The following is a 25,410-nucleotide window of genomic DNA, read 5'->3' on the forward strand; positions in this document are numbered from 1 at the left end:
AATTAAACATCTTTTTAAGTTTCTAGCTAGTCATTTTGCTCTGATATTGGAAACGAAAAAACATACCCCCTTGCCCACACTGGTGTAATTTAACGTTTTCTCCTCAAGTGTCTTTAAAATTAGACATCACAATCTTTACCTGAGCTGCGACTGAGGTTCACCCTTAGCCTTTCCACTAAAGCTTCCACCACTAGAAGGAAAAATCCAATCAGATTTCCAAATGTTGAGATGTGATGGCTGCTGGAGGAGAATTTCACTCCGAGGTTTACTCTCTGTAATCACACAGATGGGGCAGACAGGGACTGTAAAGGTAAGCTAACCCGGCTTCATCATTTCCTTCAGACTGCAGTCTGCTCACTTTGTTTGCTGTCTCCTCTGGACTCTGGATTTCAGCGCTGGTGTTGACAGCTCACCATCTGCCGCAGAGCCAATCGGAGCTCATACACCCTCTGCAGTCTGCATTCAGTCATCTGTCAGGACTTTTGATTATCAGGTGTGTGAGTCTGACTGAAGTACACCCACTATCGTGACACAGTTTTTAGGCTGTGACTGAAGGAGAACAAGACAAAGTTATTTTATAAAAGTATCTTTTATTCAGTAATTAATGAAGACATCTGGCACACGTCACCTGAAATTCAGTAAAACAAAAAAGAAATAGTAAAATAAAGATGTATGATGTCTACATTAAATATTACAGCAGATAACAGGTGATATGTTACAGAAACAAAGCAATATCCCTTTAAAGTTTGATTGCTTGATTGGATCCAATTGCACAACAATTGTTAGGAATAAACGTCCATTCTTTCTATTTTTCCCAAAAGGATATTCCACATTAAGGATACAAATGGTTCTGCTGGGCCACAATATCAAGCCTCTGCATCTCAACTACATAAAGTGTGAACACAAATGTAAAAGAAAACATTATGAGGGTGCTATTCTTTATATATAGCACAGTCAGACTAAGATATCAATTCATTTTCTTCACCTGCAGATCTCCAGATGTTTCTCTTACTCACCTGTTGAGTTTATCGCGGTTTCCCTCCTTTCTTTGTGTCTGTGTTCTCTTGTTTTGGTCTTGCAGATCTGGCAAATTGCTGTAGTTTAGAGTTAAGGTCTGTAGACAAACATTTGTATCAAACAAGTTTAGAGTCCATGTTAAAGGCAATAAGTTTGAGGTGATTTAAGAGGGTATTTTATCAACCATGGCACTTGAAATAAAATGTACAGTTACTGTAAATTTAAGGTACATAACGTTTTGAACAACACTATAATGGCTTCAGCAAAGTCATGGGTAGATAAAAAAGGCATTAAAAATCTCTCCTGTTATTGTCCCTTACAGGCTTAGTTAATCAAAGTGTCAGACACAATACAGAGGGGATCCCTACAAAAACAGACCTTTATGTTTTTAAGATGATTTTAGCTCTCTCTACAAACACCAGACCATACCGATAACAAACTTTAGTAAGGAAATTTGTGTTCTGTAGATTATTTCTTTGTTGTAACAGTACTTCCAGGCAATAAATCTTACACCATTGAAAAGCCTGCTTATTTCCCTTTTAAATTGTGCCACATTTGTAAGGAGCATGCATCTGTGGGATGAGCAGCAGAGCTGAATATGTGGGTTGTGCCTATGAAAAATTTCCCATATTTTCCCTGCCAGTGCAAAACAACTTATTTTGCTTATGCTATTGATTCTTTTGTTGAGCTTCTGGTACCCCAGGTGCTGACAATCAGGTGCAAGTAGGCGCTCCAAGAAGACCGTTTTCTCACCCTGTCAGCACCTAGGAACCATAGGCTGTCTTCTACAGATTTGCAGTGAAGATTTGCAGGACGATATGGCTGACATCTCTGTCCAGACAAGCCCTGCACGCAGCCAGTCTCTGGTCTTGTAGGGCTGCAAGGAGAACTGCAATGACTGCCCTTCACAGTCAGGCCCATTTGCACTGGTGTCAGCATCATCTGCACTGGAACATGAACATGTGGAGGAACGTTATATTGGTCAATGAGCCTGGGATCTGCCTGTGGCAGTTGGATCATAGGGTCAAAGTGTGGAGAAGACGTGGAGAATGCTATGCTGATTGCTGCACCAATAGAGTAACATCTTTTGATGGAGGTAGTGTGACGGTGTGGGGCAGCATCTCCCTCTCTGAAAAAAAAAATCAAGTCTTGTCATTACTGGAGGCAATCTCAATGCAGAGATATAAAGAGATGAGATTCAGCAACCAGTAGAAATATCTCCACAGTGCAGGACTGAGCTCTATCCTTCAAGATGACAAACGCTCACCCCCACAGAGCGGGGTTTATCAGAGACTACCTCCAGAATTTGGGAGTGGAGATGATGGAATGACCTACCAGCAGTCCTGACCTCAACCCCACTGAACACTTGTGGGATCAGCTTTGGCGTGCTGTTAGTGCCAGAGTGACCAACACGACCACGTTGGCTGACTTGCAACAAATGCTGGTTGAAGAATGGGATGCCATCCCACAGCAGTGTGACCAGACTGATGACCAGCATGGGGAGAAGGTGCCAGGCTGTTGTGGCTGTGTACGCCTCTTCCACACACTACTGAGGATCCTGTTTGTTAAATGGATCAATTGTCAAATTGCCAATATGTCTTGTTTCTCCAGACTTCAATCTTCCAATCCACCAAACACCACCAAACAAGAGTCAATGGCAGAATAGGCTGTTGTGCATTGGCAGAGAAAATATGGCAAATTTTTCATGGGCACAACCCACATACTCAGCTCTGCTGCTCATTCCACAAATGCATGCTCCTTACAAATGTGGCACCATGCAAGAGGGAAATAAACAGACTTTCCAGCACAATAAGATTTATTGCCAAGAAGCATTGTTACATCAAAGAAAAAATCTACCAAACAGAAACTTCCTTACCTTTTGTGCTAGGTTTAGAACTGCAGCATGGCAGTTATATGTCTCCACATTTTGCACGCTTGTTGAAAAGTGAAAGCACTGTGGTGGTCATAAGAAAGGTGGTGGTGGTTTTTGTGGTGGTGTGATTGGTACAAATATCTTCTTTAATGGTAATCAGTTCCTCCTTAAGTCTAAGTGTTGGTTTGTACCAAATTTGACAAAAATTCCTCAGAGCTTCTTGAAATATTGTGCTCATAAGATCTGAGGTCAAAGTGACCAATCTCGAAAATGTATTGAGTTCTTCCTTAACTCAGAGTGAACATTTGTCTGAAGTCAGAAGAAAATCCCTAAAACTACTATTGAGATATCGTTTTCAAGAGAAAGGGATGAAGATGAGGAATGATAATCTTGATCTTCGGAGAAAAAAAATCTAACCAGTTTATCTTTGCGCCAGAGTGGAATATTCATGCCCTCAAAGCGTTCTTGAGATATTGTATTATTAGGAATGGCCTGGAAAATTATAATGCCTTAGGTACTTGTGTTTAATGTAAAGGGATAATGACAGGAACTTTACCTCAAATAACACAAGTTATATCTTTTTCACTTCTTCAATTGCTCCGCTTTTGCTGTTATTGTGTAAAAATGTAAATTACACTTACAACTCCAGTGTTCTGTGATATAAAATGTCTTGCTTTTGTAAATGGAGTCAGACACCTTCATCCTGTTAGTCAATGAAAGCCTCAAATACTAAATAATAGGGCTTGGGTTTTAAAATACTAAAATTCAATAACTATAAATCACACACACAATGCTGCAACATGAAAAACACGACTCCAGCTTTACACCAAAGTTCATAGACTTGAATTTGAGCTTGTTCTCAATGTTTTAGAGTTTTACTCTTAGAGCTGGAGGCAGCTGCTTTGAGCCATAGGGTCCTTGCCTTTTTTGACAGGTGCCCTCTGCCTGAATTTCATTTAAGAAAAGGCTGAAGCTGTTTGCTCATAAATGGCAGAGAAATAACCCCCCAAAAATGGACTTTATAAGAAAAGTGTCTTGATTCCAGAGGTTCTCCCTCTAACTCAGAGCCAATATCTGTTATTCCAACCATTGACATGTTCAACATTCAAACAGCTACTAGGAAATGAGACAGAGGTGCAGCCATTAATAAAGTAGCATTTTGTGAGGGTATTTCCTTCACTTCATCAACTTATGCAGCAGACTGTTCGAGGATTCTCTGAGAAGTATCATGCTGCAGTCTCAAGCCAGCACTGAAAAAATCATTACAGTAGATCTAAACTGGGACTAGCTGTCCTCAGCCTATGACTGTTTAAAAAGACATCTGTACCAGGATGAACCTGTCCTCCACTTTATGATGCTCCAACAGAAAAAGCCTTTAAACACATACCGAGTTCTGTTTGCAATATTTTAAGCTTAAACTGCAGTGCTTCTTTCCAGGTTAGGATGAGCACGAAGCAGTAAAATGAAGACATTCTGCAAGTCCAAGAAAACAATAAATAACAGAAAAATACTACGCAAAAATAAAAACCAAAATGGTCCAGCTGATATACAGGTGCATCTCAATGAATTAGTATATCATGAAGAAGTTTGTTTTTTCCTGTGATTTAATTAGAGCAGTGAAACTTCCATATATTCTACATTCATCCTTGCAAAGTGAACATTTCAAGCCTTTTTGTTTTAATGTTGATGATTACAGCCTACAGCTCCCTCCAGGTGAGGATGGTTTCTTCGGCCCAAGTGAAGGAGTTCAAGTATCTTGGGGTCTTGTTCATGAGTGAAGGTGGAATTGACTGCAAGATTGACAGGCAGATTGACACAGCACTGGCAGTATTGCAGACGTTGTACCCTACTGTCATGGTAAAGAGGGAGCTAGGCAGGAAGGCAAAACTCTCAATTTACCAACTGATCTTCATTCCAGCACTCACCTATGGTCATGAGCTTTGGGGAATGACCGAAAAAAATAAGATTGCAGGTTCAAGTGGTCGAAAGAGATTCCTCAGGTGGTGTGGCTGGGTTGAGCCTTCGGGATAGGGTGAGGAGCTTGGACATGTGGAAGAACCTTGAAGTAGAGCCGCTGCCCCCTCAAAAGGAGACAGTATAGGTGGTTTCAGGCATCTCAACAGGATGCCTCCTGGTCGCCTCCCTGTGGAGGACATCCAGGCGTGTCCAACTGGAAGATACAGGACTCGCTGGAGGGATTATATATCTCATCTGGCCTGGGAATGCCTCGGAATCACCTAGGAAGAGCTAGGAAATTTTGTCTGGGTGGACTTGCTAAGCCACCGCAACCTGGCCCCCGATAGGCAGAAGAAAATAGATGTATTGAGATGGGATGATACAACAGCCCCCAGAAACATCTTCAGCTGTACACTAGGGTACTGACTCTTGAGATTAGCTTTTTTCATTGTACCTCTGATGGCAAGTGATTATAATAGACTGCTATACAATAAAAAATGAATAAAACTCAATCATGCATTTGATTGCAGATTATTCCTATGTGTGTCCCAGATGATTGGTAACACCTTTGGGACCCAATATCAATGAGAACATCTCCAGGGAAATTTAAAAACTTCACTGCTGATTATTCCAAGTCCAAGACTAACACGCTATTACAAAGCTAATTGTCTAGGTGGTGTCAAATTAAAACATCAAATCAATAACCTCGTTCCATCAGACAGGTTGCAAAGTTGATGTGTGTGATAATCAGAGGAGGAGCAGGTGGTATTCAAGGCTGCCAGAAATTAAACCTGCTCCTTCTGAAGGTGGGGAGGAGCGGAGCCAAAGACACATCTGTGAGGGGGGGTGGGGGCTTAATTATCACCACCACCCCGCCTCTTACCTGCACCCTTTTAATACAGGTACTGACATTTGATCCACTCTGAATACTGGTTTCTATTTTGATTTTAATTGGTTTCTTAATTGGTTGTTTTTTGGAAGGAAACCTGAATTAAATGAAGAATTAGAGATTTCCATATTTTGGAAAGCTTAATGGGCATAGTATCTGTATGACCTTACTTCCAAAATTGAAAATAGCCCTGCGATGTGTAACAAGAGTTGAATATTTCCCCTAAAATGAGCTCAGACACCTGCAATTTGTTTCTTTTCCATGCCTTTGGGCTGTTTCCTGCAGGCTGAACTGGTCTTTTTTTTTTTTTTTTTTTTTTTTTTTTTATTTAGTCTCTACTACATTTACAAATAAGCTTACCTCTCACTAGAAGTAGTTTTTAAAATAACAATAAAAAAGATAACCAAAAAATAGATAGTAGATCAACATGCAGCTTTGCACATTAAATCAATACATAGCTTGGATTTGTGCTGTGCATTAATTCTTCGACCTTGTTCCATCTTGGTCGGGGGATAAAAGGATACAACGACGAGGGGTTTGTCAAACAGAACGTAGCCGTTGGTTTCCCGCAGGGCTTTCTCTGCACTCTGCTCACTGGGGAGTCCTACGAAGGCCTGCCCTTTCATCCGGCCCTCCTTCATTAACACAATGTCAAACCTGAGGAAAAACCAAAGCAGGGACATGTCATTATCAGCTCAGGCTGTGTGGCTGAGCAGAGGCAAGACTATACTGCAGCTATTTAGGAAAAATATCACTGCGACCATGTGAACCATGTGACACTGGGAACCAAAAATCTGCAAGTTTTTTGTTTTATCAGATCATGTATTTGGACGTTTTTTATTGGACAGCTGAAGAGAGACCGTAAGTGTGGGGTCTGTATGGTCACAGGTCGAGGGCTTAAGAGGCACCTACTCCACATACTGACTGGGCTGCAAAAATTCTGCCTGTTTTTACTTCAGTGGGCTGATTAAATTGATTTAAGCCCAAATTGAGGAGAAATAAACAATCACTAAGAAAGTTGGGTCCAACAATGTGTTATTTTTAGCTTTTTTCTCTTATTCATTACTATTTTCAAATGTCTTTTTGCAACATAGAAAACCCAGTTTGATGAAAGAAGAATTTTTCCATCCATGATAAAACCATTTATCCAGCCAACTTAAGCCAAGTTGTTCTTGTTTATTTCATTTTTGTTTCTGATAACTATACAATCTTAGATCATAACTCAGCCTCTGCTTATACTTTACTCAAGCTGCCAAGCTGACCTATACTTACAGATTGTGATGTCTGAGCAAATCAATGCAAATATAGATTAATGACAGAGGCTGTGCTGTGGATTTGAGTTTGCTGACATTTAAAAAAAGACATCACAATAAAGGCTGGATATGGCAGAGAATATCTCTTTACCTTCCTGCCCTATAGTCCAGAACCCGCATGAGACACAGGGAGTGGAGATGTAGCTGCAAAGCCACAAGACAACTTTCTGCAGACTACAACTTTGTTACTGTCGGTTTGTCCCTTATTTCAATTGCAAATCAGGTGTATCGATTAACTTTTCTACAAAAGTAGTTCTGCAAAACTTCTCTGTGTACAAAACAACACTTTTGCAGGTTGAGATTTCATTACAGAGACTAGAAGTTAAACTTTTACTAAAACTGAAGCCTATGGTTTGCATCTTACTGCAACTCTAAAAGCAACTTCTGATGTATTTTGTGAGAATTAAAATCTATAAAATTTTGGGTGAAGATATGGTGGTTAAAAAATGGCAACAAAAATGCATGAATCATTGTTTATCACTCCCATGAATTGTAATAACACTTTAAATGGAAAAGCCCAGACGAAGATGAAGGTTATTTTAGGAGAAAGTGTTTTGGTACAGTTGTATCCATGAGTTTATCACCTACAACTGTGCTCTGAGTTGGTCCTTCTAGTCAACATAAGCTTGGTTTGATGATTCAGGTAAAATATTCATTTCAAGTTCTGCTGATGCACAAACATAGAATGTCCCTCATGATCCCTGCGTCAGGTTAGATTCTTATTAATATCACAACACTCAGTCAGCATGAATCTCTAAAAACTCACAGGGGAAAGGGACAAATTACTGCAGTCAAAATAGCATCTTAAGACAGAAAGAAGGAGAGTAATACTAATGATGTGTGTGAATGTATTAACATTGAGATTATCTGCTGTTTACATACATGTTTCTCTCTTCCTCTGAGGATGGGTTGATGTATCGCCCATAGATATACTTCAGGTCCTGGACATAGACACAGACAGCAGAAAAGATGGGCTCTATTGTTTATTGCAGGACTAAAAACAATACATTCAGTAAATAAATCAAAAAAGGGTAAAACGCTTTAAATACACATACCTTCTCCTCTACTTGTTTGGCTATATTCTTTACATAGAGTCTGCAGGTTGGCTCTCCAGGTTCATAATTTTTGAACACAGACATCCTTTTTATCTCTGTTTAAAAAAACAGAGGCAGAAAAAAGAAGTTGATCTTTAAAACAGGTACAAAGCATAACAGAGCGGTGCATTCCTGCATAAAGAAAGATTCAAAGTCAGAGCGGACTGAAGAACTCAGAGACATAAAAGCAATGATTGCACGTTTGATCCAAACATCTATCAGCCAGTTTATTTCATACCTAACTTCTACATATATTTCTACTTCTGTGCCCTACATTTCAACAGAAAACATGCCTGGATGTTGTGTGTCAGTGGTGGGGAGAATAAAGAATTACATTTAACATTATTGAGCTTGGCTGAGAATAAGAACTGAAATTTATTTGGGTCTTTCAAACTCTTGGAGGAGTTGATCCAGATATGACCCCTGGAACAGGGCAAAATACCCACCCCCTTTTTTTTTGCATATTTATTCAAAATGGCAGATTTCCTATTATCGATAGAGTGTAGGCCCAAGAGGCTCTTTTGTAGATCACCCCAAGCCACACCTGCACAAAAAATTTCATGAATCTACAACAAAGTCAAAGGAGTGGGCTTTAACTTTGAAAACTGTTAGGGGGCGCTATTTATGCAATTCTTAATGATCGCACAAAAATATCAGTTTTCACAAGACCGGATGTACCTGCAAAGTTTCCCAAAAATTTGGTACTGTTAAGGCCCTCAAAAGTCCATGCAATGATGGCAAATGATAATAAAAATAACCTGAGCGATTACAATTAGGTCCTTGCACCACTTGGTGCTTGGGCCCTAATAAAGATTTAATATTGTCAAGAGTTCTGCCTTTTTGCACATGCACATGTTAAGTAGAAGTAGAAGAATAGGTAGCAGAAATTAATAGAACACCTGTTGAGCAGAAATTGATAGAACACTGGCAAATTACAGCACTTCCTTTCTGGGACATACAGCGTCTCAGATGAACAGTTTGTGAGATTGGCCTTAAGAAACGTATGATCTGCAGCCAAAATGGTTTGGGACTGTTCTCACAGTGACGTTAAGGATAGGAGGAAGCTTATTACCACTATTTGAAAAAAACAAACAAACAAAACAAAACAAAAAAATACAACAACAACATATTTTTATGTGTCTACCCTCAATCTGTCTCATCTTGGAATCTTATTAATCTGAGAAAAGTAACGCTGATGTTCAACTTTTCAAAAAAAGCCCCATTTACTCACAGAAAGGAGGTTTTTATTCATCCATGAAGGCTCTAACTGCTCACAATAACTGGCAAATTATTTTAATATGCATCTTAAAGAGAATTCTACTCACTGTTGAATTTCTTCTACTCAGAATATAAATGCAGAGAGTTAAGAGTGTTATAGATATTTAATGGAGATTGTTTTTTTACTCTATCATGTTCAGAGTCAGGCATCAATGCATGGTACAGATACAAAACTTTGTATGAAAAACTGTGTGGATGTTTTTTGTTCTCCAAACCAAAACTAAGTACATCCAGAGTTTTGGATAATTTTCCACAGTTTTGTGAAAAAAAAAAGTCTGAACTTTGTAAATCTGCCATTTCAGAGCTGTTCTGTTAGTAATAAGCAAATTTTCCTGGTACTTATTTTCATGTGGTAAACGTTTCCAGAGAAAACACAGAAAATCTGAAAATTCCTCACAGAAGAGCTCCTCTCATTAGGGTCAAACATGAAAATTGCAAATAATTTCCATGCATAGATGCTTTTCACATGCATGCGTTTTAAAACAAAATCTGTTATTTAATCAATCAGTAGTAACAGAAAGGTACCAAAGCTTTAAAACCATCTGACCTTCAGCATTATCATGAAAGAAAAGCTGCTGTGAGCAGACAATAGGGTGAGCATTTTCAAAACTTCACAGTGACTTGGCCAATATTAATAAAGCAAAGCGAAACTTACTTTAACCATTAATGATTGACAGTCGTTAAAAGCACAAAAATCTGTTTCATAACAGGTTTACAGGAGAGGACTAAATGCATAAGAAAAATGCAAATAAACTCCTGCATATTGTCTAAGATGTACAAAAATATATGTACAAACAAACATTGTAAAACTAAGCACTCTAGTCCTGTACCATGGCATAGGTACAGGTATTAATATTTTGTTCTTTCCCTCTTATCTCTTATCATAGTTGATAATTCTGGTACTGTGACAGCCTTGCCCTGTATCCTACAGTTAGGAAACAATCACTGTGCTTAAAGACATGATGTTTACCGTCTCTTGAAAGCCGTCCTTTCTCCAGCTCCTTCCTAGAGATGATGTTTGAGGTCAGATCATGCTCGTCATCACTTTGCTCCCCTTCTTGTTGTGATGCTTGGGCAGTGGGATAAAGCTTCCCAAAACCTTCAGCGTCTACCCCTTCCTCTCCAAGACCTCTCCCATCACCATCTGCAGGGAGACAGCATGTACAGTATGTTAAAATTAATCTAGCTTGTACTTTCACTTTGACAATAACTCTGGCACAAGCTCCACTGCATTTCATACCATGTGCAACTAAGCTAGATGCTGAATCAGTTAAGGATAGAAAAAAGAACCATCTCCTCCCTTTAGAACAAATACAGATGGAAGTCTTCAAAGTGTCTAACAAAAGCAGATGGTGAAATAATCACTTCTGCACTGTTTATCATCTTCTGGAAAACAAACAAGCTCTGAATGGGAGGGTGGAATAAAGTACTCTTGGTCCATTTAGTTTAAAATATGAATGTGTACAATTTCTAAACATGGCATTGTTTTAAACTATTTTGGTTTTTAAAAAAAGCAGTTATTCTTTCTAAAAAAAATAAAAATATAGCATTGATAGCATCGATGGATCAGCGTGTCCACTAAAGTTGCTGTGTTTATCATTGACAGGATCATATTGCTCTTCTGTGTGTCTGACAACACTACAGAGGGGATCTCTGCAGAGATTGACCCTTTTCTTAAAGAGGAACATACAAATTTAACCACACACAGCTGAAAAATTACCCTCTACAACCACGCCAGATTTCAGCGATAAGCAGGAGTTTACCTTTGCACGGTATGGAACTTTCAAGTCTACTTCTGCAGCATAATGATCATTAAAGAACATAACCATATAATGAGGCATAACAGACTAGCCAGGGGAGGCAGTGGCCCAGTCAACTTATCCTAGTTGTCCCACAATGAGTAAAATCAGGATCACCTAAGTTCAGTGAATGTGTCTTAAGTGTTTATAGTGTAAAGACACCTGTGTATGAAAGGTCCAAAGGTGAATCAGTATTCCTGGCTACCATTATACCATAGAGAAAAGTACAAACTGAGTGACCGGGCAAGAAGGAGACTAGTGAGAGAGGCCACCAAGACACCTATGACTACTCTGTTGCCCGGGTTCTTCACCTGTCAAAGCTTAATGGGAGAGTGGCAAAGAGAGAGCCACTATTGAAAGAAACTTATCAGATCTGGACTAGAGTTCTGCAAAAGGCGTGAGGGAGACTCTTGTATAGACTCTTGACTTGTGTAAGTGTCCAGATGTGCAAGCCTGTTGGGACCTATCCACACAGACTCAGTGCTGTGATTACAACCAAAGGTGCATCTACTAAATACTGACTTAAAGGAAGTGCATATTTATGCAGTCACTTATTTTAAATTACATATTTTTATTTAACTGACATTACTTTGTAGAAATGCATTCACTTTGACATTATAGAGGGGTTTTTGTAAATTTTTTTTGTCAAAACAACACATCCCTAGTTTGTCTGTGTTTGGATCGTTATCAGACACTTAGAGTAATTACCTGAGCCTGCCAGTAGCTAAACAACCTACTGTAAGTGTAAACACTTTAATTAGGAGCAGTGTTATATTGTAAACGTTACAGCCTGTGTTCTAGCTGATCAAATCTTTGAGAAATTTCAAAAGTATTAGGTCTTGTTATAACCTGCCACGGCAAACCACTCATAGACAGTGTTATGGAAAGGGCAGAGCCTTTGCGCCTCTACAGGATAAAACTCCATTAGAGCTGCATAACACAAATCATGGCGACTGTAGACATGTCAGTACATGACTTTTGGTCGTTTGGAAATGAAAACAACTCAATGCTGTTCTTTGGTCTTTTGACGAAGAAATGTTGTCAAGTTCTGATAAAACTGGTGCTTTAGCAGCATCCATGCTAATGTCATCCACCATAGTTTCACCGGCCTCTTGTTGCTGCTCGCTTATGTCACGGCTCTGCCGCGCCCAAAAGTACTGCCTCTTATTGCTGATTGGTCCTGTCACTTTCTAACCAGGCCCAAATGGTTCAGATGGGAGCTTTGCAAGATGGATTTGCCAGTGAGAAACACAGAAACGGGCGTATCCATCTGCTTTGCAAGGTTAGTTTTGTTAACCATTCAGAACAAAAAATCTTAAATATACACCCAAGTTTAAAAGTATTTGAATTTTCCTGTAACAGGAAATAGGTTACCTAAGAAATAAAAGAAGATGAGAAGTAAGCACCCTTAGTCTGTGTTAAATAAAGAAGTGTAATAAAATCAAAATCCAGTAATGTTTGGGAAACATGAGTTTGAAAGGCAGTGGGAAGGAGAACTCTGGCAGACTCTTGAGGAGCGCGTGCATGAACACACACAAAGGCACACAGACTGTAGATGGAATTACTAAGAGCAGTGAGCCCGTTCAAATCCGAGGAGGAAGAAAAGCTTGTCATCCACATAAGGTGTGTATGTGTGTGTGCAGTGGAGCGAGCAGTGTTCAGGAGCTTTTCTGATACACTCTTGTGGAGAACTAGATCACTGCTTTCAGAATCATCCTCCCCCTTATCTGTCCCCCACCTCCCCCTCTTTTTCATTTAAATGGCTTGTTTATCGGATCACACGCCCCCTCCCTCCCCTTCTCCTGCAAAACAAGACTAATCCAAAAAGCCACCTGTCATAGTTTATCTTTCTCCTGCCTTTAGGAAATCTTTTGTGTTTGACTTTGAGATCTATTTTACTCCTCAGAAACTTGCCAGGCAGTGAAGTTGTAGCTAGAGAGAGGTGAGATAAAGAAAACAGGGAACTGCACAGATGACAACTAACACAGACTCTGCCCCCAATGACATTTCCTCGCACAGATAGTAGTAAAAACCTTTCCGGGAGAGTGTCTACTGTGATATACTGCTGGGTAACATTTGGCTCTGCCTTCAGCTGTAGAAAAGCTTTATATTATGTCGACAGGAGCATCAAAACAGCTCCTGCTTCTCTATGATAATAAACTTGATGGACAGTCATCATCAAATCAGTGCATTGCTTTTATGCGTTTTTAACAATTTGGCTTTAATCCTAATTTTCTTTGGCATCAGTTCCTTCAAACATGCATAGAATCACTAACAGGTCAATAATGGAACAGTATATAATGGTCTAGATTTAAAGAGACACAATTTTTGATTGTGAAAAAGAGGAATCAGCAATTAGTGTCTAGAGAAAAAGATTGATCACCTCCAGTTTGACAGTTTTATAACATTTTAAACCCCTTTCAGGCAAAAACAATCCTTTATTTCTCTGTCATGCCTCCTTTTGGCATACTTTTTAAGCTCTGATGTCATTGAAAATACTGGTAACACTTTATACTTACTACAAACTCTGAGCATTTATTGCTGCATTGGTAGAGCAGTTGTAACCGAAACCCTCACTGTACACTTTACTAATGCTTTGCCAATGCACCAATAAATAATTTATAGCTGTATGTATAAATGACATAACAATTAGTTAACACTGTCTTGCTCAGCAACCCATCACTGCACACGTAAGTCCAAATCTGCGTTTGATGGCAGCATCCAAGGATCTTTGTTTTGGTCCAGGAGTCGTGCATTCCCCGTGCTTCAGTCTCCACACTCAGCAAGTTAAGAGCCCCCACAAGGACATCTACAGTCTCAGCAAGGATCACAGCATAATCAGCAAAGCCCAGATCAGTGAACTGGACAGCAACAACTGACACTACACAGTCCGCTGCCCCTGCAACCAGCCCCATTATCCAGTCCATACAGGTACTGAAGAGCGTAGAGACTAAGATGCACCCCTGCCTCATCCCAAAATCAACTGAGAAGAAGTCAGAGGTGGAGCCACCACACTTCACAGCACTCTCTGTACCATAGCAAAGGGCAGACATCAGCTGGATGAGTGTATCTGTGTTCCAAATTATTATGCATATTCTTTAATTTCCATTTTTTCCTACAGAGTCTATAAAAGGTTGCCTGTGAGCTTATTTCTTGAAAAACAAGCTAAAGCATCATCCCTCACAATTTGTATCATTTTTACTTTGGATCAATTTAAATTCAATCTTTCATTATCATTTACCTGTCCATATGTGTATTTAGTTCGAATGCAAATGTGGTCTCATACAAACTGCTTATTCATAAACAGAACTTAAAACAGACAAAATTAAATTTCTCTGTATTATATGGCTGCAAATTTTTCATTTTAGGGCTCTGATCTAGCTGTCAGTCCACACAAGATCCTTCAAAGACATCACTTTGGGAATTTTTGATATGTACTATGAGGAAAGAGTACTGAATTCAACAACAACAACAATAAGGACCAACTATAAGTTTAGCAATGAACATAAGGTGCAGAAAGGATTGTGTAAGGTAAAAACAGGTTGGCAGAGCATTTACCTTTGCCTTCCTCATCAGGCTGACCCTGCCCACTTCCCTCCACCATTGCTGCCACCTCAGGAACTGAGATGTGGAATTCAATCTTCTTTGGCCCGGCGGGGAGGGGCTGCTCGAACACATCAGAAGGCTGCAGTACCGGAGCACTAAGGACAGACACACAATCACTGCTGCAGCCTCCAACACAAACCCACAATAAACCACGACACTGAGCGGCTTAAGGGCCGGATATCTTGTTCTGGTCAACCACAGATATTTCCCAGTCTGCTAACATGCAGCCAGGAGACACTCAGGTGTGTTTATTTATAGTTTACAGAGTTTGTGGTCCATCATTAAGGGAGTATGTGCTGCTGAGACAGTAAGACTCGGAGCCACACCAGGCTGTGTTTATGTGGAGGACTTATTGTCTGGAGGTTTTTGTCTTCCTTTTTTAGCTGCTAGTGATTACTGTCTCAAGATGAGCTGTGCGTGAGGACGGTGACATGCATGAGTGGCTCGGTGTACCTCTGAGAGTCTGGTTTGGGAGCATAGAGTAGATCCTTGATCTTGGGTTTCTTTCTCTTTGAAGTTGTTTTTGGTCTCAGGGGTCTCTTGCATGCTTGGTTGACCAGGCCCATCAGACGAACAATCCTAAAATAAAACAAGCACAGGGAATTAATGGAAAAAATGTCCACCTTGGACACAAAGATTTGACTTTTATTACATTCCCCTTAAATCATATGAGTCTCTATAAGCATAATACTTCTGTGCAATACTTAAAATCACTGGCTTGACAAGAAAACAAATCAGTATTTTTTTAAAGGAAACATGCGATCAGACATGAGATAACCTGATTTGTTTTCAGTTCCTCACCTCTCCTTGTCCTCATCGTCTCCACTCTCATACTCAGATTCTTCACTGGACACCTCCATCTCCTCCTCAGGTAGTGGGGGGAAGTCAGGAGGAAATGGGGGAGGCATGGGGATGGGTGGGGCTGGAGGTAGGAAGTCATACTGTAAAAAAGACGACAACACAGCTTTGATCACAAATGCCCCTAGATAAACCGTCTATGTCCCTATGTTTTGTTTTTGTAGATGTGTCTGGCAAAACTCAGATGTAACAGTCTACAAATGGTCAAAATGATCATTTTTTAGATGCTAAAGTTCACTTAGACAAATTTTAATATCACAGGAGGGATAATTATTTAAACTCTTGAGATATTAACTATGAAGTCTGCGTATACACATAAGCAGTAACAATAATTGATTGAATGGTTGCATTGATGCATCGACTTACTTCTTTAAAGGATCTGTAACAAGCAGATTTAAGAATTTTAGTACAAGACAACTGAAACAAAAGATAGCTATAAAAAGAATTCATCCAACATTAATCAAACGTAGTTAAGAAAAGCTGATATCCAAGGACTTTAAAGTTAACTAAAACTAAATATCCAAAACCAACGTGTTAAAATCATTTTAGTTAACTGAAACAAAACAAAACTAAGCTTTGCCAAAAACACAAACTGACTAAACTTAATCTTGTGCTTGCAAATTAACTAAAATTTTAAAAAATTTTGAGACAAAATCCCCTTTGCTTTAGTCCTTGAAAGCAGCAGACTGACTGATTTGTATACCTAAGTTTGAAATGCTCTGATTTAATTGAAGAACACTTCACACTATGGTTATGTTTGAGGCTTGAGTTGTATTAAAATATCAAAATGGTATAAATACATGAAAAGTGAAGAGTTACCTGTTTAAATGTATAATCAAAAACTGTATGATGCTTCCTTTTCCTTGCCCTTTTGGGTCTCACCCCTGACAAGCATCCCATTGCTAAAAAAAACTAACACAGAAACTAGAAACTACAGTTATATTATAAAAAAAAGTAAAAACTAGGGCTGTCAACATCAATCACATTAATACTGATTAACTACAATTCACTAAATTCTTTTGATCATGATCAATTACATGATTTATTGTCTCTTTCAACACTCCTTAGTTAAGCCACTACAGCCTGCCTGCAGCCACAATGATGTAAAAAAATCCACTACTGCTCCTGAATGTCTCATTTCCCTTTAAAAAACTCAGCAGACAAGTCGAAAGTCATCTACACCTTGCGCCATCAAAAATATTTCCTTTTCAATACATAAAAAGTTCATTTTTTCACAGTTAAGTTCATGCCTTAATCTTTAATCAGCCCAAAATTCCTTACTTCTTTCAAAATAAAAGCAGGCATGTATCTAGACAGGAAACCAATCACCCTTAGTTCAATAAGTTCCAGAATTCCAAAACAAAAGAGCAACAAAATGTGACAAAAAGCTGAGATAAATTATGGTTAAAAAACATCTGACAGGCCTAATTTTAAATTGAAATTCCATCCAAGAATCTGCTCTCACTGATTTGAGAAAGGAAAAGGTTCTAGCCACATTTTTAATGGCACAGTTGAGCTGTTTGAGGTAATGAAAGAAAAATGAAATCAATAATGAATTTAGAAGGAGCTGGCTAACTACTAAAGCTGACTTCCTTCCTCATTTAAAACTAAATTTCTACTTCAGATTTTAATACACCCCTCCTTTAATAATGCTCTCCTTTCTGTTCAGAGGACTATTCTGGTCATTCTGAAACTTTGATACACGTTTACATTTCTTGGGGAGAAAGTTTGGCAAGCTCAGGTCTTGGTGTCATTGTAAAATAGATGTTTCTTCCATCAAAGAGTGAGATGCTTTTCATAACCTTAACATTGCACTTCAAAACCACAAGACTATCAAAAGAAACTGAATTTCAACTCTCAGATCACAGGAGTTGCTGGTCTTTGACTGCCTTGATCAGAATAAGTGTCAAGTGTGTGTTATGTTGTTTTTGAACCTTAAAGCAGCCACACTTACCAGAATAACTCTTAAAATTTTAAATTTCATAAATAAAACCAGTTTAAAAATGTCAACAGTAAGCTCACCATGGGGGGTCTGGCAGTGACTGGGCCAAACGGACATGGTAAATTCATCTTGTTCATCAGATGCAGAACCTGTACAAATGAAGATATAAGCATTAAAACAGAGTTAGTTGTAGCTACAGATTCACACCAGGAACTGTGTGGGAGCAGGTTGTATAAATAAACCGCTCCTCTCAAACAGGCAGCCTGTAACTCTGCCTCCATATGTAAAACAGATTGCATGGCTTTTGCATTTTTATATAAAATACAAGGATCAAGGTGAGACTGAGGCTGAAGTGAGAAACCGGCAATGAGGCTGAGCATGAAAGCAGACTCTCAGCAACACACCAGCACCACCAAGACGCCAGTGCTGGAAATAACAGCGATGAACATCCAGCAGCACAGCACAGCTCGCAGGGAAATGTTAAACCCATAACTCATGCCTCCCACTTATGGTTTATTATTAATACTTGCTCCCTAAATTGAAATTTAAAAGGCAAATGTTTGCTGTTTGATCTTTAAGAGGTTGGATGCAGTTCAAAAACCTCTGGGACACTTTTTCCAGAATCATATTTCCATTTTACAACATGGATCTAAAGGCTGTAGATACTGGCACCAAGTGTCATGCATAAAATAACAGCATGGGAACACAACAACATTGTTTCACATGTAGGACATGCAGGTACTGTAAGAGAAGTAAATGATATAAAAAGAAGCAGTGTTTACTCACTTGAACATAAAACTTTGGCACACTGATGAGAGCATGTGTTATATTTGTCAGGACGCCATTAGAAGGAGGAGGATATAAATATTTCAGAGTGGGATTGGATTGATAATTCAGCCTGTAGGAGAGAAAGAGAGGAAAAGACTAAATTACTTAAAAGGACAAGCTGCAGCTGAAACTTACTTACTTAACACAATAGAGTAGAACTTTTACTTCACAACATGCCAGGTATTTCAAAATAATGCAGACACATTAATATTTAGCCTTGCTGTTGAGTGGAGAGATTTCTTTAGATCCTGCCAGTAAGGACCCCGTTTCTACCTTGCATTAATATCCCTCCTTGGTTATGAGATAAGGAGTGTTTAGCCTTAACGCTAGGCTTGAGCGCAGCTAATGAGGAAGGTTTGAGACAACGTACAGAAATGGTGTAGGTAGCTTTCAACCACATAGTTAAGGACTGTCCCCTCAAGAGGGAAGGCAATGCTGCCTCCTGCTGGGTGTAAATGAAGATGCATTTAGTCTTTTCAAACTAACTGGTGTTTACTGCATGTGAGGCAGGAAAGGGAAATCTGATCTAAAATGGTCAAAGGTTAATGGAAAGCCCTTTTTTAAAGATTATTTTGGAGCTTTTTGCCAAGAAGAGAGACAACAAACATAGGAAAAACTATAGCTATTGTTTATGGGCACCTTCTCTACCAACTGAGCTAAACCAGCACCTGAAAGGCCTATCTTTATGTGCCAAAAGCTTGTTATCTGATCACCCTGGACCACAGCCTAAGGTATAATAGCCTCAAAATTAGGGCTGCAACTAATGATTATTTTTTATGTCAACTAAGCTATCAATAAATTTCCAGATTAGTCAATTAATCACAGTTATTTGGCATACTATTTTGGATCCCCATTTTACATTAATAGTAGCAATTTAAATAGTAGCAGTTCACCTGCCTTGCAGGTTAAAAATAACTAAAGGATGGCTTTCTTTAAAGTGACTGGTATGTCCATAGAAATAAATAAAGCAAATACCCCATACAAAGTCCAAAACTACTAATAAAGCTTAATGTAAACAAATCAAACTGACTGAACAATAGATTCTAATTTCTTTAAATTGCAGTGCATGAACAAGAGCATGTCAACTTGTTCTGGTGTGAGGCTGGCTCTCTTCTTTGAGTAGGGAACTGCAAGTACAGATGAGTTTCTACCGGCCGGTATTTGATTTTACCAATATCAAAAACAATAATACGATGCGTTAACACTTGAATTTCCATGTCGACTAATTTTTATAGTCGACAAACAATTATGGCAACTAATCGTTGCAGCCCTACTCGAAATGAGAGGCCTCGTTAGTAGGGGAAATAGGAACAATGAACCTTGTTAGCACAAAGCCTTGTCCCCAAGTGATAACAGACAAATCTAGGAAGCATAAGACACAAATCTTAATCTCCTCAGAATTAATAAACACATTTTAATGGTGGAAAACTCTTATGACTATTACATAATCTGCCTCCTGGCTACATGTCAAAGACGTTTGTCATCAGTCCTGTGGGTGTATCAAGAAATATTCAAAATCATCAGTCAGAAATTAGTTGATTTTAATGGTTCTAATAGAAAAAAATGCAAAATGTATGTCATTTTGAAAATTGTTAACATTTGCAGAAAAAAACCCTACAAGCTGAAACACAGATTTGCATGGAAAAAAACAAAGAAAAAAAATGTTATGAAATGTAAAATAATTACTCGTTTTCATTGAATTGTTACTGTGCTAAGTCTATTCCTCCTGACAGATACATTATAATATATTGTCCAGTTCGCCTGAAGGGAATATTTAGCTGCCTCCACAGTTGAATCAATAAATAAAAATATTAAAAACAAACAATAATCTACATGTAAACAGGGAAGCAAATACAAATAAATATACCACAACAACATATTTTGCTCTTTACTCTTAATTTCAGGTTATTTTACACAAACTCTGTGTATTTTGTATATTAAAAAAACAATTATAATTTGAAATGGATATTGCTTTATTCCGATAGCATTCAGAAAGGCAAGCCGCTGTTCCCCAAGCATTGGCTGAACTCATCCCAGCTTCCACTGCTAACAATGCTGGGTGACATCAACAGGTGGGATCTTACAATAAGTCTACCTGAAGTGCTGGGTTTCAGCTTTTGGCAACTTGTTTCATATCAGGTGTTGGAGAGCATCACTGACAGACTGTCAGTGTTGGAAGGAGAGGTTTCAAAAACCACCTGGTTTCACCAACTGGCAGTACAGACGGCCTGTCAGCACTCAACAGGGGCCCAAACATCTAATTGGACACAAGACTGCTGACAGCTCCAGACTACTGATCTCAGATTCACATACAGGTTTACGGTCGGCCTTGCAGGCAGTCCGTACACACCTACAGCTACCACACTTAGATCAGCTTTTGATGCATGAGTCATACATGTATGAAAAAGAGTAAACTATAACAGTATATTTTACAGTTTTTATACATTGCCACACAGCAGAGAAAGAACAAATATAAAACACCAGTGCCACACAAAATGTTAGACATTGTGTAATTCAGTTAATTCAAGAATTAACATTCGGGAGCACATAATAATAAACAAATAAAAGGAAGAAAGTTTATCTTTTTGAGCATTATATACCCTGTTTGGTACTTTATTTTATAAAATCTGTTTTAAAAATATCATCTTATGATAACAGTGCATTTTATTCAAGTTTTAATCAACTTTCCAACTTATTTGGAATCAGGTTTGCAAAATCTTACAAATTCTTCTGAGTAACTATGCATATGTGCGATTAAAAAAATATTGGTGTTCTCCTGTGTAATGGACAACAGAATGACATACCAACCAATTTGGAATGTACAAATCACTGGCGTCAGGCCAAAACCTCCTATCTCCAAAATTCCCATTTTTAGTGAAAGAAAAGAAATTACTGTATTTTTTCAATAAATCTTAATTCTGAATGGTGATAGAATCTTTTCGACACTTTTTATTGGTTTAAAATTTGTAAAACCGACTGACAATTTTAAAGTGTGACTAGTAGCACTAATTTATGAAAAAAGAAAAAAAAAAAAAAAGAGCAAAGGAGATACAAGGTTTTGGCCCAACGCCAGTAAAATGCGACACTTAAATGTAATGATAACAGAATAAAAACACGGAGAAGAAAAACACAAATTGATCTGCCAAAAACAAAAATAACCCACGACAGATACATTTAATGCAAATCAGTGATCCACATATAGCACAGTAAGATTTGCTCATCTCATTCCAGTGCTGTCAAACACTCCATGACACATACAGTGACAGTGAACACTCACCCAATGCTTGGAGCTATGCCGGTCTCTATAAGAGGAATATTTGGCTGTTTGGTTTCTTGTTTCTTCTGCTGTGTTTCCAATTTTTTTCCACTAAGGGAAACAAGACATGACACAAAACTGTTACAGCCACTGCTTCATGTGTTCAGTGGTTGTTTCTGTGTGTACAACTCAATAAACCAATAATTAATTTTATTATGTAAAACATAGGCAAAACAGAAAAACAAGTCTGCACACCAGAAGCTGCTATGAAGCTTGTTTAATGAAGATTACATCACATGTGACGCCCTACCTCTTCATCAGACATGTCTGATGAAACTGTGACTTATCTTGCTTTAGCACACGGTAACTTTTTGGGATGTGTGTGTGCTTTTGAATCATTATGTAAAACATCAAATCACAACAAAAGTGATCTAATGACTTTCAGATATGAACCTAAACAGTTCACCTCGGCACTACAGACAGATTTCATAATAAAGATTAATCTAACTTTTTTTCTTTTCAAAGTTAGTCCGACCCTTTTGATTTAGTGCATTTGATATCAACATAAAAATAAAAATTATGTGTGCAGAATTCTGGTGGTCTATAGGGCTTGCAGCATCATCTTTCGCCACATCACAGATGCAACACTTGCTCTGTATTAGAGGGAAGCTAATACAAATCGTTTAAGTGAGTTAGAGTTTTTCCCAATTTACATCAGGTGAACAGTGCTTGTAAATGAATATGATTGCAGCTACTCGTTTTTAATAAATCTGACTATTTTGTACAACCAACGGCTAACCTGCTTAGCAAAAAAGTGTGAAATGATCCAATTGTGGAATCGACTACCCAAAATGTAAGAGGACAAAATCAATAAAAAGGTATTTTTAGAGCAAAGTAAATATTTCTCCTTAAGCTAATGTGATTTGCCTGATTTTTAAGGAGGTGGATATCTAAAAGAGTTTTTTTAAGCAAACATAAAATACTTGTTCTTTATAGAAAGGACAAGTTTTCCTAAAGAAGTTCCTTAACCAAGTTAAATCTTAACTATTTGCCACCACAAATCAACTGTGCCGACTGATGGGCAGCAAGAAGCCAACACTTCACCATTTAGTCCCACGACATCTCCAGAGGGCTGAACCGTGATCTCCAGAGTCCTGGAGCCACCCATCTCCATGCTAGCTCTCACCAACTGCCATGCCAACACAGAGACATTTGCTTTCTCTCTTACCTTACAACATGGCCAAATTTAGCCAAATAATTCATGGTGTGATGCTAACAAACTGACAGAGAAGCCCTTGATTAATGTTAGAGAAAAAATGTCCTGAAAATGTTTAGTCCAAGCAAAACTAAGGACATACTTTGTGCTGAGTAAATATAACTTTATGCCTGAGTTATATACTACATGCATCCCGTTAATCTAGAAGCCAAACACCCTTGATTGCACAGTTAGGATCTGGCATCCTTCCACTGGCCAATGAGGTTGGTCCATTCAAAAATATTCCAAAAGAAAACAGACAGTGTGAGTTGTGTGAATTTGTAGAAGTGGAGAGTGAGTACCATTTTTTTTTTTTCTTTTTGCTGTAGAGAATATGATGACCTAAAATAATTATTGTTTCATGAAATGGCCTGTCAAAACCCTGAAACTCTGCAGTCGCTGGGATTGGCTGTTTAGATCTAATGTGTTTGAACTTTATATTTTTGGCTTTAAAGTCTAGAAGACAAGATAAGACTGTTATTCAATTAATCTGTAGTCAGTCTCCATTCTCCTTTTCTGTTCTATGGTAATGAAAAAACTGCTGTGCACGGTGATCCTGGTTTGTCTAAATTCTTGGTGTTATGTAAGCCCATGTGGGCTGGGCATATGATTGTATGAATGAAACAATGATAAAATAAAAACTTCAAAAATTCTAATCTTTTATATAAGTTAATTTTCAAACGTCAACAAAAACATATAAAAGAAAATACAGTCCCTTCATGACTTACTTTTTTGACACTGGTGGGTCTTTCAGCACTGTCACACTATCTTGTCCTTTTGCAAACTCCACAACAAGTGTGCAATCAAGAACCTCTAACTGATGGAGCCTGCTGAGAGCCTAAAACAAACAAACAAACAAACAAAAAAACAAGACAGGGGGTTGAAGTAATGCAGGACATGCTAATCTTATAAAGCAAGCTTTTTTAAATTACTTTTTTTTTTAACTAACCATACAACTCACCTTTGTTGCAGACTTTTCACTTTTAAAGGTTGCAAAGGCTGCATGTTTCTGTGGAGATAGAAGATAGTTTAGACCCAACAGTGGTACAGATTTGTTCCAGGAAATAAAATCCCACAAGTTGTCAGAGAGGCAAAACCTACCAATGGACCTGTGTTAGAGAAGACCCGAACCGACTCAGCTCCGAAATACTTCAGGAGGTCCTCTTTCTCCTCCTGGGTGAGCTCAGCAGATAAATGACGGACAAGCAGTGTTTTACTGCAGTTTGTTTGGACCTGCTCTTCATTCTTCTCCATTTCTCTGTCAGAAGATAGAAAAATGGCACAGTTGGGACAACAAAAAAACACATAAAGCAGTCAGTAAAATTAACTTTGGTGGATTATTGTAACAGAAACGTCCTTTATTTACTAATATCATACCGTGCTTTAAGGAGTAAGCAATAATATACGACTATCGGTCCATGTGATGCAATCAAAAACATTCAAATGTTGTCAAGATACTACAGTTTTTACTGCAACTCAAAATTCTGTCTTAATTGCACAAATATGTTTACAACGTAACGAAACGCAGTCAGTTAACTCACGCAATTAAATTAGTGAAGATTGTTTAATGCGAACATTGTATATTTAATCCCCTGCTAAGCCCCAGTCTTGTAAAATCTGTGAATTTTCCATTAAACATCATACTTTTGACTACCACTCTGAGATCGCATCATTGTAACTTAGCAGACATGGACATTAGCTCTGCATGTTTGGTCCTTCATATGAATACTAAATATTACAAAAATCGTTGAGAGATTGTGCATGCCTACAGAAGACTGCCACATACCGCCTAAAAGCATCTTAAAGCACGCACTATCAAGAGGACAACCTTTTATAAAATGAACCTTGTAACCCGCTGTAATTTCAAATAAAGAACTACAACTACAGTGCTAACACCTCAATACATCTCCACAACCGAAATTACTCACATTTAAAGGTCAAACTGTTCGTCAGCCTGCTCATAGTCACCCGCTGACTTTACAAAATACCTTTAGTCACTACTGTGTTCAAGTACATCGATAAAAACCTTATTTAGAGCTAATGTTAAATCTTTTAAAGCACACCCGTTTGTAGCAACCGGTAAACATATCCACTTCCGCCTGTCTCTTCTTCAACGATGTTAAAAAAAATTCTACTGAGATTTACCGCCACCTGCTGGACCGGAGTACTGGCCAAACACATAACCACTGGTTGAGATGGTCTGAGTAAAAATGGTTTAATACAAGAGTTCTTCTCCTTCTTGTACACAGAGACTGTGTATTTTTGTTCCTGTGTAAAAAACTAAGTCTTAATGGAATGTGTAACATTGTTTGCAGTGGCCCAAGAATAGACCACCGTATGGTGGCATATAGAAAATTTATGTAAATATGACAATTAGGCCTAGAAGTATCAGATAGAAAGCCTTTTCTCATGGGTCCAAGGCATCAGTAACGTTCAATAGATCCTA

At 38.4% G+C, this 25,410-nt stretch overlaps 1 protein-coding gene across 2 annotated transcripts; it reads right to left on the minus strand.

The window, feature by feature from the left end:
• Nucleotides 1–572: 572 nt before the first annotated feature.
• Nucleotides 573–25,062, minus strand: rnpc3 (RNA-binding region (RNP1, RRM) containing 3). Of its 2 annotated transcripts, none has more exons than XM_041814250.1 (16): nt 24,893–25,062; nt 24,066–24,222; nt 23,926–23,973; nt 23,693–23,802; nt 21,731–21,820; nt 18,412–18,523; nt 17,706–17,774; nt 15,627–15,766; nt 15,279–15,404; nt 14,778–14,920; nt 10,391–10,564; nt 8,104–8,198; nt 7,931–7,989; nt 6,260–6,392; nt 1,017–1,094; nt 573–628 (listed from the first exon to the last, which is right to left on the minus strand). In XM_041814250.1, exons 2-15 carry the CDS (start codon nt 24,216–24,218, stop codon nt 1,026–1,028), a joined length of 1,521 nt encoding a protein of 506 aa, XP_041670184.1. In that variant the 5' UTR covers nt 24,219–24,222; nt 24,893–25,062; the 3' UTR covers nt 573–628; nt 1,017–1,025. The 2 variants fall into 2 exon arrangements, with proteins under 2 accessions (XP_041670184.1, XP_041670183.1); XM_041814249.1 differs by lacking the exon at nt 573–628 and adding an exon at nt 639–885.
• Between the last annotated feature and the right edge of the window lie 348 nt (nt 25,063–25,410).

Source organism: Cheilinus undulatus, linkage group 19 (assembly GCF_018320785.1).
Source record: "Cheilinus undulatus linkage group 19, ASM1832078v1, whole genome shotgun sequence".
Taxonomy (NCBI): domain Eukaryota; kingdom Metazoa; phylum Chordata; class Actinopteri; order Labriformes; family Labridae; genus Cheilinus; species Cheilinus undulatus.